Source organism: Pogoniulus pusillus, chromosome 41 (genome assembly GCF_015220805.1).
Source record: "Pogoniulus pusillus isolate bPogPus1 chromosome 41, bPogPus1.pri, whole genome shotgun sequence".
Taxonomy (NCBI): Eukaryota; Metazoa; Chordata; class Aves; order Piciformes; family Lybiidae; genus Pogoniulus; species Pogoniulus pusillus.
The window spans coordinates 3,246,078-3,257,489 of NC_087304.1; the positions used below are offsets into that span (position 1 = coordinate 3,246,078).

Below are 11,412 nucleotides of genomic sequence, written 5' to 3' on the forward strand. Positions count from 1 at the left end.
ATCTGCATGGTTTGCTGTGAGCCATCTGGTTTTGACAGCCACTCACTGCTGCCTTTTCAAGGCAAGCTCTGAGCAGCTGCAATTATCCTGCTCCTTGCACAGATTGGTAGGGCTCAGAGCTGCTCAGCCCTGGCCAGGCTGAAGTTTGCTTCTTCAATCTCCTTCTGGGTTGGGTTCTTCTTATTTCCTGACTGATTTCCTCATCTATGAGAACTTTGAAGTCCCCAGCAGGAGGAGGACACAGAGATGCTGGGTGTGAGGCCAGAGGAGGCCACAAAGGTGCTGCAAGGGCTGCAGCAGCTCTGCTGTGAGCACAGGCTGAGGGAGCTGGGGGGGTGCAGGCTGCAGAGGAGAAGGCTCCAAGGGGACCTCAGAGCTGCTGCCAGAGCCACCAAACCCTGGCCCCAAGTGCCATGGCCACAGGGGTCTTGGGCACCTCCAGGGATGGGGACTCCACCAGCAACCTGGGCAGCCTGTGCCAAGCCCTGACCACTCTGGCAGCAAAGGTTTTCAAGGTCCTGCTTTTCTGGGAGCCAAACTGCTCCCAGCACTGCTGCCCTCACCCCCAGGACACAGCTGCTGGAGTGAGGCCACAAAGATGCTCCAAGGGCTGCAGCAGCACTGCTGTGGGCACAGGCTGAGGGAGCTGGGGGGGTGCAGGCTGCAGAGGAGAAGGCTCCAGGGGGACCTCAGAGCTGCTGCCAGGGCCTGAAGGGATCCTGCAGGGAGGCTGCAGAGAGACTTTGCTGAGCCAGGCCAAGGGAGAATGGTTTGGAGCTGAGGCAGAGCAGGGGGAGAGTGGAGCTGAGGAAGGAGTTGTGCAGTGTGAGGGTGCTGAGAGCCTGGCCCAGGCTGCCCAGGGAGGCTGTGGCTGCCTCCTTGCTGGGGGTGCTCAAGGCCAGGCTGGGTGAGCCTGGAGCAGCCTGGGGTGGTGAGAGATGTCCCTACCATGGCAGGGGGTTAGACCCTTCCAACCCACCCCATCCTGTGACTAACCACAGCACCACATTGCTCTTCTCTGAGCAGCTTTGAGGCTCCATCACCTCAGCTGAGATCTTATTTGTGTCCAGAGAGCTGCAGGGTGGGTGCCAAGCAGGAGCCAGGCTGCTTCCTGCTGCCCATCTACAAGGGGACAATGAAGAGGCAACAGGCTCTAAGACCTCCACTTTATTACTGGGTGGTGGCTGCTGGTGAGCTGAGCAAACCCCAGCCCTCACTCAGCAGCAGGGAAGGGTTTGTCATCAAGCTGCTGGGCCCCAGGAGCACCTGGGCAGGAGCTGGAGACAGGACTGTAAGGGTAGTCCCATCCCCACAGCATCTGGCCAGAGCCCCCCCAGCCTTTGGTCACCCCAGAGAAGTGGAACCTGAGCCCCATAGAGGGGGCAGGAAACAGCTGGAGCCAGGGAAGTGGTGATGGAAGCCACACAGGTGGGTGATGAGCCCCAGAGAAGGCTCACTGGGTACCCAAGGCCAGGGAAGTGGTGATGGAATCCACACAGGTAGGAGCTGAGCCCCACAGGTGGGTTAGAGGACAGCCAGGGGCAGGGAAGTGATGATGGAAGCCACACAGGTGGGATCCAAGCCTCACAGCAGGGGCAGGAGGCACCAGGGAAGTGATGATGGAACCCACACAGATGGGATCTGAGCCCCAGAGAAGGCTCATTGGGTACCCAGGGCCAGGGAAGTGGTGATGGAATCAACACAGGTGGGAGCTGAGCCCCACAGTTGGGTTAGAGGACACTCAGGGCCAGGAAAGTGATGATGGAAGCCACACAGGTGGGATCCAAGCCTCACAGCAGGGGCAGGAGGCACCAGGGAAGAGATGATGGAACCCACACAGGTGGGATCTGAGCCCCAGAAAAGGCTCATTGGGTACCCAGGGCCAGGGAAGTGATGATGGAACCCACACAGGTGGGATCTGAGCCCCAGAGAAGGCTCATTGGGTACCCAGGGCCAGGGAAGTGGTGATGGAAGCCACACAGGTGGGATCTGGGCCCCACAGCAGGGGCAGGAGGCACCAGGGAAGTGGTGGTGATTGGTCCTCCCATGGCACAAAGAGGGGTGCTGAGCTCCTGCCCTCACCCTCCTGCCTCCAGGGACACAGGGTGGCAGGGAAGGAAGGCTCTCAAGTCCCTTTTGTTGCTGTGGTGGGGGTCACTGTGTCCCAAAGCCTGGCCCAGACACAAGCAGTGTGAGGTTGAGACACCACCAGGATGGAAAAACTGCCCCTGGGCCACCCCCAGCAAGCTCCAGACACATCCCAGGTGCAGAGCTGGGACTGGCTGGAAGCTGGGTTGGGACACAGCCAGCCCAGGACAGTGGCAGAGCTCTCCACCAGCTGCAAGGTAAGGTCCTGGGAGCAGCTCTCTCCTCAGGCAGCTCCTCAGGCTTCTCTGCCTCCCCTCCAGGCTGGGCAGGTGAAGATGAAGGACTCCAGACAGTCTGGAAACCCTGATGGCTTTGATGCCAGCTCCAGGTGGGGCTCTGGGGAGCATCTGCTGCCAGCTGGGAGTGGGGACAGTCCTGTGAGCCAAGCTCTGGGCTGGCTTGGGGGCTCCTCAGTCACTGCTGCTGTCCTCACTGTCTGAATATGCCCCCAGCAAGCCCAGGGAGGAGGAGGAGGAGGTGCCCGTGGGGAAGGAGCCTGGAAGAGAGCAGACCCCAGCAGTTAGGAGGCAGCAAACCCTGCAGTGGGAACAGGACCCTGCCCACAGCTGCAGGGGAGGCTGCCAGAGCCTGGCCTCCAGCAGAACCTCAACTCCCAGCCTACATTCCCAGCCCAGGTGAGATCAGGTGGACAAAGAGACTCTGAGCTCCCCTGCTGGAGCCTCTTGCTTCTGCCCTGTGCAGAAGGAAGCAGCAGGAGTGGCCCTGATGGTCTGTCCCCAAGGCCTGGGCTTTCCACCGAGGGCCAGGAAGGAAGATCTCCCCCAGCACATCTCCTGCTCCAGCAGGACCTGAGGGCATTCAGGCTCTGAGAGGAAGCCAAACACCACATGGGTGCTGCCAGACCCCTCCCCAAGGCCCACCCCTCCCCCAGAGGGACAGTTACCAGTGCTGGCTGTGGTGCTTTGGTTCCCTGCCCCATTAGGCAGGGCAGGGCCTGGCTTTGGCTTCCTCACTGCCACCAGCCCTGCCAGCTGGGCCTTGCTGTGCAGCTTGCCCACGCTGCGCTCCCAGCTCTCAGTCTTCAGCTTCTTACTCTGGGGCTGAGGCTCCTGCAGAGGAGAGCAGGAGGTGTGAGGGTGCTCTGGTTTTGGAGGGGAGGAGGAGGAAGAGGAGTGGGGAAAAGCAGCAGCAGCACAGAGAGCAGAAGGCAGGGGAAGGCTGCTGGAGGCGGCCAAGGGGAGGTGCTCTGCACAGAATCCCAGCGAGGAGCCCCCAGCAGGCTGGGATCACAGAATCACTGAACCAGCCAGGATGGAAGAGAGCTCCAAGCTCAAACAGCCCAACCTAGCCCCAGCCCTGGCCAAGCAACCAGACCATGGCACTCAGTGTCTCATCCAGGCTTGGCTTAAACACCTCCAGGGACAGCAACTCCACTGCCTCCCTGGGCAGCCCAGGGATGCTTGGGGGAGCCTCTGCTCTGCTCTGCTCTCCTCACTCACCCCCCTGGGCAGCCCAGGGATGCTTGGGGGAGCCTCTGCTCTCCTCACTCACCTCCCTGGGCAGCCCAGGGATGCTTGGGGGAGTCTCTGCTCCGCTCTGCTCTCCTCACTCACCCCTCTGGGCAGCCCAGGGATGCTTGGGGGAGCCTCTGCTCTGCTCTGCTATCCTCACTCACCCCCCTGGGCAGCCCAGGGATGCTTGGGGGAGCCTTTGCTATCCTCACTCACCTCCCTGGGCAGCCCAGGGATGCTTGGGGGAGCCTCTGCTATCCTCACTCACCTCCCTGGGCAGCCCAGGGATGCTTGGGGGAGCCTTTGCTATCCTCACTCACCTCCCTGGGCAGCCCAGGGATGCTTGGGGGAGCCTTTGCTATCCTCACTCACCCCTCTGGGCAGCCCAGGGATGCTTGGGGGAGCCTCTGCTCTGCTCTGCTATCCTCACTCACCCCCCTGGGCAGCCCAGGGATGCTTGGGGGAGCCTCTGCTATCCTCACTCACCTCCCTGGGCAGCCCAGGGACGCTTGAGGGAGCCTCTGCTCTGCTCACTCACCCCTCTGGGCAGCCCAGGGACGCTTGAGTGAGCCTCTGCTCTGCTCTGCTCTCCTCACTCACCTCCCTGGGCAGCCCAAGGATGCTTGGGGGAGCCTCTGCTCTGCTCTGCTCTCCTCACTCACCCCCCTGGGCAGCCCAGGGACGTTTGGGGGAGCCTCTGCTCTGCTCTGCTCTCCTCACTCACCTCCTGCAGGATGTCTGTAGGTTTAGTTTTGGCCACAGGCTTCAGGTGTGACTTTGCAGGCTCCTCGTCGGAGTCGGAGTCCACCAGCAGCCGCCGGTTCTGGGCCTCCTCCAGCATGGCTCTGGGAGGGAAGGCCACACACAGAGGCTCAGAGGTGACCTCTGCCACCACCACAGCCAGCAGGCCTGGCTGAGCCCCACGCCTGTGCTGGCTGCTGTGAGGGCAGCTGGAGCTCAGCAGCACCGCAGCAGGATCCAGCCCCTCAGGTGCCAGAGTCAGGCAGCGGCAGAGGCTGAGGGCTGCAGCCTCAGGCAGCTGCAGGACACTTCTCAGCTGGCCCAGTGGGACCAAAAACCCTCTGACTGCACCTCCCTGAGCACTGGGGCAGGACAAACTGTCCTCAGAGCCTGCTTAAGACCACCTCCCACCCCCACAGCTCCCCTGACCTCAGGCTCTTCAGGCAGGACACTCTCAGGGTGCTGAGGAGCAGGGGAGATGCAGCCCAGCACGGTCAGGTCCACCCTGGCTGTGGTCACAGCCCCATGAACCCTTCCAAGCCACTCACTTCATCTCCTCCTCATCCTCCTCTTGCTCCTTGCGCTTCTGCTCCTCCTCATACTCCTTGTACTGCTTCAGCATGGCCTCAAAGTCCACATGTGCCTGGCGCTGGTTGAGTTCCTTCAGCTCCTGGAGGTTCTCCAGAACCTCCATCTCCAGCTTGGAGTCCTTGGTTCGGTTCTCCAGGACCTGAGGGAGCAGAGAGAAGTTGGGCAGAACTTGGCAGCCACCCCCCAGCACCACCTCTCCATGTAGAATAGGGCAGGAAGCATTAAGAGGATCATCACCATCATCATCATCATCATCATCATCATCACTTTGAGGTCTTAATAGCACAGCAAAAGCAGGGGCAAGATGCAGCCTGTCACAAGCTGCAGCACAGGAGGAAAGCTCCTGGGAGCAGAGAGTTGTCTGCTGCCTGTCCTGAGAGCCTGCAGAACTAAATCCATGGCTACCAAACCAGCTGGTGCCAGGGCAGCAGAGCAGTTTGCCCTCTGCAGAGGGCCATAGAATCCAGAATGGTTGGAAGAGACCTCTGGAGCTCACCCAGCCCAACCCCCACCCTGCTCCAGCAGGGCACCCACAGCAGCTTACCCAGGAGGACAATGGCCAGAGGGGGTTGGAAGCTGTGCAGAGAAGGAGACTCCACAACCTCTCTGCTCCAGTCTGCTCCAGGCCTCCAGCACCCTCACACCAATCAGGGTTCTACTCCTGCTCAGGTGGCACCTTCTGGCTTCCACTTTGTGCCCATTGCCCCTGGGCACCACTAACAAGAGTCTAGCCCCAGCTTTGTAGCCTCCACTGGACTCTCTCCAGTAGTTCCCTGTCCCCTTTTAAGTTGGGGAATCCAGAACTGGAGCAGATGTGATGTGAACTCACTAGGGCAGAGCAGAGGGGCAGGAGAAGGTCACGTTTCATACCTTCATAGGATTGTTGAGCTCTTCCTCTTCCCTCTCCTTCTGCATCCTTTTCTCCTCTTCCTCCAAGAGCTTCTCAGCTTGGAAGTTGCGAGTGGCACCGTGCTCCATGGTGTAGTCTGTGTTCTCTGGGTCTGTCTGAGGGTGAAACCAGACAGCCTCAGGCCAGCTCTACCCTAACCACACACACAGGGCAAGACAACCAACCCACAGCCCTTCTGCCCTGCTCCAGCTCTGAGACAGCCCAAAGCTCCCAAGAGCCACGGGAAGGGAAGAGGAATCAGAAAGCGACAGACTCAAAGAGTCATAGAAGGAGTTGGGTTGGAAGGGACCTCAAAGCTCAGCCAGTTCCAAGTCCCTGTCACAGGCAGGGACATTTCCCACTAGAAGAGGTCACTCAAGGCCTCATCCCACCTGGCCTGGAATAGCTCCAGGGAGGTTGTGATCAAAGATCACATTGGGTGCTTCTGTGCTCCACAACCTCCCTGGGAAACCTGTGCCAGGGTCTCAGCATCCTCCCTCTCTGTGCTCCACAACCTCCCTGGGCAACCTGTGTCAGTGTCTCCCCACCCTCAACCTGTGCCAGTGTCTCATCACCCTCCCCCTGTGTCAGTCTCTCACCACCCTCAACCTGTGCCAGTCTCTCCCCACCCTCCCTGCCAACAACTTCTTCCTAACATCCACTTTCAATCTCCCCTCTGCCACTCCAAACCCATTCCTCCTCCTCCTCCGCCTCTCATTCCAAGCCCTTGTCAATAGTCCCTCCCCAGCCCTCCTGTAGCCCTTCTTCAGATCCTGGAAGGTCTCCACAAAACCTTCTCTTCTCCAGGCTGCACAGCCCCAACTCTCTCAGCCTGTCCTCAGAGCAGAGCTGCTGCAGCCCCTCTGAGCATCTTGGTGGCCTCCTCTGGGCTGGCTCCAACACTTCCATATCCTTCTCGTGTTGGAAGCTCCCGAACCGCACGCTCAGGCTCAGACCTTGCTTGGACATCTCCTTCCACATGAGATTCAGCAGCCACTCACCTCCAATGACTGCAAGGACCTCCTCAGAGAGGCAGAGAAGAGGTGAGAGGAGGAGGAGAAGGGCTCACCTTGAAGGTGATCTCTGCCAGGCAGCGAGTGCACTTGATGTAGAAGCGGAAGATGGGCAGCCCCAGGTACACCTCGTTCTGCACCGTCTCCTTGCGGGCATTGAACTTCTTCCCCTTGTAGATGTATTCACCACAGGTCTTGCAGCTAGGGAAAAGCAGGAGGACAAGTCAGAGAAGCCTAGAAACACTCAGGGAGCACAAGGAGCAGGCAGTGCCAACCCCTGCCATGCCCAGGGACACCCTACCCTAGAGCAGGCTGCACACAGCCTCAGCCAGCCTGGCCTCAAACACCTCCAGCCATGGGGCCTCAACCTCCTCCCTGGGCAACCCCTGCCAGGCTCTCACCACTCTCCTGCTCAACAACTTCCTCCTCACCTCCAGCCTCACTCTCCCCATTTACAGCTTTGTTCCATCCCCCCAACTCCTGCACTCCCTCACAGCCTCAAAAGTCCCTCCCCAGCTTTCTTGTAGCCCCCTTCAGACCCTGAAATGCCACAAGAAAGTCACCTGGGAGCCTCCTCTGCTCCAGCCTGCACAGCCCCAACTCTTTCAGGCTGTGCTCACAGCAGAGCTGCTGCAGCCTCTCCTCACAGGGCTGTGCTCCAGGCCCCTCCCCAGCCTTGCTGCCCTTCTCCAAACACCTTCCAGCACCTCAACAGCTCTCTGCAATTCAGGAGCCCACAACTGGACACAGCACTCAAGGGGTGGCCTGAGCAGTGCTGAGCACAGGGGCACAAGAACCTCCCTTGTCCTGCTGCCCACACTGCTCCTGAGCCAGCCCAGGATGCCATTGGCTCTGCTGCCCACCTGGGCACTGCTGCCTCCTCTGCAGCTCCTCTCTGCCAGCACCCCCAGGGCCCTCTCTGCCTGCCTGCTCTCAGCCCCTCTGGCCCCAGCCTGTAGTGCTGCTTGGGGTTGTTGTAGCCATAGAATCATAGAACCAAGCAGGTTGGAAGAGACCTCCAAGCTCATCCAGTCCAACCTAGCACCCAGCCCTGCCCAGTCACCCAGACCATGGCACTGAGTGCCTCATCCAGTCTTTGCTTGAACACCTCCAGGGACGGTGCCTCCACCACCTCCCTGGGCAGCCCATTCCAGCAGTCCTTTCCCTCTGCCCTCTTCTGATCTCTGTCACCTCCAACGGCCGCTGGCAGCGGCTGGAAGGCAAAGCAGCTCCCAAGCAAGCTCCTCCTTCCCCTGCCACTCCCCCCCGCAGCGCCGCAGCCTCTCTCACCGCATGTTGAAGGGGGCCATGAGCCGCACCACATACTGCCGGTCCTTGGGGAGCTTGAGCTTGGGGATCTTAGCCGGGTCGAAGTCCGGGGGGTAGTATTTCTGCAGAGACAGGGCAGAGGTGGGCAGAGTGCTGCCCGCTGGGGGCAGTGGGGGCAGGGCACAGCCACCGCACCCCAGGGAGCAGCTTCACACAGCCTTGGGCCACCGCTCCCTGCCAGGGCCACGCCACGCCGGGGGGGGGCTGCCTGCCTGCCTGCCTGCCCTCAGACCCAGGCCACCCCAACCCCCTTGCATGATGCCAGCCCCCTGCAGCGCCGCTGCCAGTCCTCAGCCTGAGGAGCCCCAGCCCAAGCGCCCCCAGCCTGAGCCTGAGGTTCACCTCAGGGCTCCCTTTCCACCTCAGGGCTCCCTTTCCACCTCAGGGCTCCCTTTCCACCTCAGGCCTCCCTTTCCACCTCAGGCCTCCCTTTCCACCTCAGGACCCCTTTCCACCTCAGGGCTCCCTTTTCACCTCAGGGCTCCCTTTCCACCTCAGGGTCCCCTTTCCACCCCAGGGCTCCCCTTCCACCTCAGGGCTCCCTTTTCACCTCAGGGACCCCTTTCCACCTCAGGGACCCCTTTCCACCTCAGGACCCCTTTGCAGCTCAGCACCCTCTGCCTCTGCCCACCCATCCAGCCTGGCCAGGTCCCTCTGCAGGGCTCTCCTGGGCGCCCCAAGGCTGCAGACCTCCGCCCTCACCGCCCCCCCCGCCCCGTTCTCCACCTCGGGACCCTCCAACCGATCGAAGGCCTCACTCAGCGACCACAGTCCCCTCCCGAGACCCGGCCCAAGTCTCCAGACCCTCTCTCCAGTTAAGGGAACACCTCCCTGCCCCCAGACTCACGTTCAACACTTTCCGTTCCGACATAGCTGCGACCTCTCTCCGCTGCCGCCCACCGACAGCCCCCGGTGCCGCCGGGCACTTCCCGGAACACAGCCCCGCCTCCGCCCGCCGCTCATTGGTGCGGCGAGAGAGTTCTCGGCCCTTATTGGCTAATTTAGATGCCTCTCAGAGAGCTCCGCCCACCGCCGCTGCAGCACGACTAAAGGGTCCGTCGGTGCACCGCGGCCGCGTAGAAAGGTTCCGCTGCCTTTGCCCTCGGAGGCATTTTGGGGTTCGCCTTCAGGGCAGGAAAATATCAACTTAATGATCGCTAAATACAGCAGAAACAGCACTGGGGGGGAGGGGAGATCCTGTGGCCGAGTGCTCTGCTGTGCTCCCGAACCAAGGGGGAGCTTACTGACGATTTCCTGCTTTAATGTTTCATAGAAGCCCAGAGCCAAGCAGAGAGAGCTCCAAGCTCCAACAGCCCAACCCAGCCCTGCCCAGGCACCAGACCATGGCACTCAGTGCCCCAGCCAGGCTTGGCTGCAACACCTCCAGCCACAGCCACTCCACCACCTCCCTGGGCAGCCCATTCCAGTGCCAATCACTCTCTCTGCCAGCAACTTCCTAACAACATCCAGCCTCAACCTGCCCTGCCACAGCTTCAGCCTGGGGCCCCTTCTTCTGGCCCTGGCTGCCTGGCAGCAGAGCCCAACCCCACCTGGCTACAGCCTCCCTGCAGGCAGCTGCAGGCAGCAATCAGCTCTGCCCTGAGCCTCCTCTGCTGCAGGCTGCACCCCTCCCAGCTCCCTCAGCCTCTCCTCACAGGGCTGTGCTCCAGGCCCCTCCCCAGCCTTGCTGCCCTTCTCCAAACACCTTCCAGCACCTCAGCAGCTCTCTGCAATGGAGGAGCCCAGAACTGGACACAGCACTGCAGGGGTGGCCTGAGCAGTGCTCCGACTTCGTGAAAGGAGGTTAGAGCCAGGTGGAGGTTGGAGCCAAGTGGAGGTTGGAGCCAGGTGGAAGTTGGAGCCAGGTGGAGGCTGGAGCCAGGTGGAGGTTGGAGCCAGGTGGAGGTTGGAGCCAGGTGGAGGTTGGAGCCCAGTGGAAGTTGGAGCCAGGTGGAAGTTGGAGCCAGGTGGAGGTTGGAGCCAGGTGGAGGTTGGAGCCAGGTGGAGATTGGTCTCTTCTCCCATTAACAAGTAACATTACAAGAGGAAATGGCTTCAAATCACACCAAGGAAGGTTTAGATTGGACAGAAGAAGACATTTATTCACCATAAGGGTTCTCAAAGACTGGAAGAGGCTGCCCAGCATGGTGGTGGAATCCCCATCCCTGCAAGGGCTTAAAATCTGCTGAGATTTGGTGCTGACCTGTGGTGTGTTCAGCACCAGACTCAGCAGAGTTAGAGGATGCTTGGCCTGGATGATCTCAAAGGTCCTTTCCAACCAAAACCATTCTGTGACTCTATGTCCATGAGGAAGGAAGAGCTGCACTTGCAGTGTCTTAAGGGGAGCTACAAGAAAGCTGGGGAGGGACTTTTGAGGCTGTCAGGGAGTGATAGGGCTGGGGGAGATGGAACAAAGCTGGAGATGGGGAGAGTGAGGCTGGAGGTTAGGAAGAAGTTGTTCAGCATGAAGGTGGTGAGAGCCTGGCAGGGGTTGCCCAGGGAGGTGGTGGAAGCCTCATCCCTGGAGGTCATAGAATCATAGAATCAACCAGGTTGGAAGAGACCTCCAAGCTCATCCAGTCCAACCTATCCCCCAGCCCTATCCAGTCAACCAGACCATGGCACTAAGTGCCTCATCCAGTCTTTTCTTGAAGACCCCCAGGGACGGTGCCTCCACCACCTCCCTGGGCAGCCCATTCCAATGGGAGGTGTTTGAGGCCAGGCTGGCTGAGGCTGTGTGCAGCCTGCTCTAGTGTGAGGTGTCCCTGGGCATGGCAGGTGGCTTGGCACTGCCTGCTCCTTGTGCTCCCTTCCACCCCTGCCTGGTTCTCAGATGATTCTCTGCACCTCTCTGCTGTCTGCAGTCACAAACACTTCTTATGCCTCAAGTCACAGCAGATGAGAAGCTGCAAATCCTTGCACCAAGCTGTCAAGCCCTCAGCCCACCCCACCAGCAGCCCACACACAGCTGGCAACGTTTGCCCTTAGCCCCTTCAAATGCTCCTTCAAGCCAGAACCTGCCTCCTCTTTGCCAGCATCCCTGGTGGTGCCCAGGGACAGGCCAAGGAGCAATGGACACAGAGTAGAAGCCAGGAGGTGCCAGCTGAACAGGAGGAGAAACTCCTTTGGTGTGAGGCTGCTGGAGGCCTGCAGCAGGCTGCCCAGAGAGGTTGTGGAGTCTCCTTCTCTGCACAGCTTCCAACCCCCCCTGGGCATTGAGCTCCTGAGT

At 60.4% G+C, this 11,412-nt stretch overlaps 1 protein-coding gene across 1 annotated transcript; it reads right to left on the reverse strand.

Moving 5' to 3' along the window:
* Nucleotides 1-1,152: 1,152 nt before the first annotated feature.
* On the reverse strand, nucleotides 1,153-9,113 carry YJU2 (YJU2 splicing factor homolog). The gene is made up of 8 exons (XM_064175199.1): nucleotides 9,031-9,113; nucleotides 8,145-8,245; nucleotides 6,911-7,055; nucleotides 5,823-5,957; nucleotides 4,910-5,091; nucleotides 4,345-4,465; nucleotides 3,053-3,218; nucleotides 1,153-2,644 (listed from the first exon to the last, which is right to left on the reverse strand). The coding sequence occupies exons 1-8, from the start codon at nucleotides 9,052-9,054 to the stop codon at nucleotides 2,559-2,561; spliced, it is 960 nt and encodes a 319-aa protein (XP_064031269.1). The 5' UTR covers nucleotides 9,055-9,113; the 3' UTR covers nucleotides 1,153-2,558.
* Nucleotides 9,114-11,412: the final 2,299 nt, after the last annotated feature.

Bases quoted from the DNA above. Each gene is read 5' to 3' on its own strand.
- YJU2 (XM_064175199.1), bottom strand. From the start codon at position 9,054: ATGTCGGAACGGAAAGTGTTGAAC. The intron at 7,056-8,144 runs GTGAGAGAGGCT...GCTTTTCCCTAG, and splicing joins ATGGCCCCCTTCAACATGCG to CTGCAAGACCTGTGGTGAAT. The intron at 2,645-3,052 runs GTAACTGTCCCT...GCTCTCTTCCAG, and splicing joins AAGCACCACAGCCAGCACTG to GCTCCTTCCCCACGGGCACC.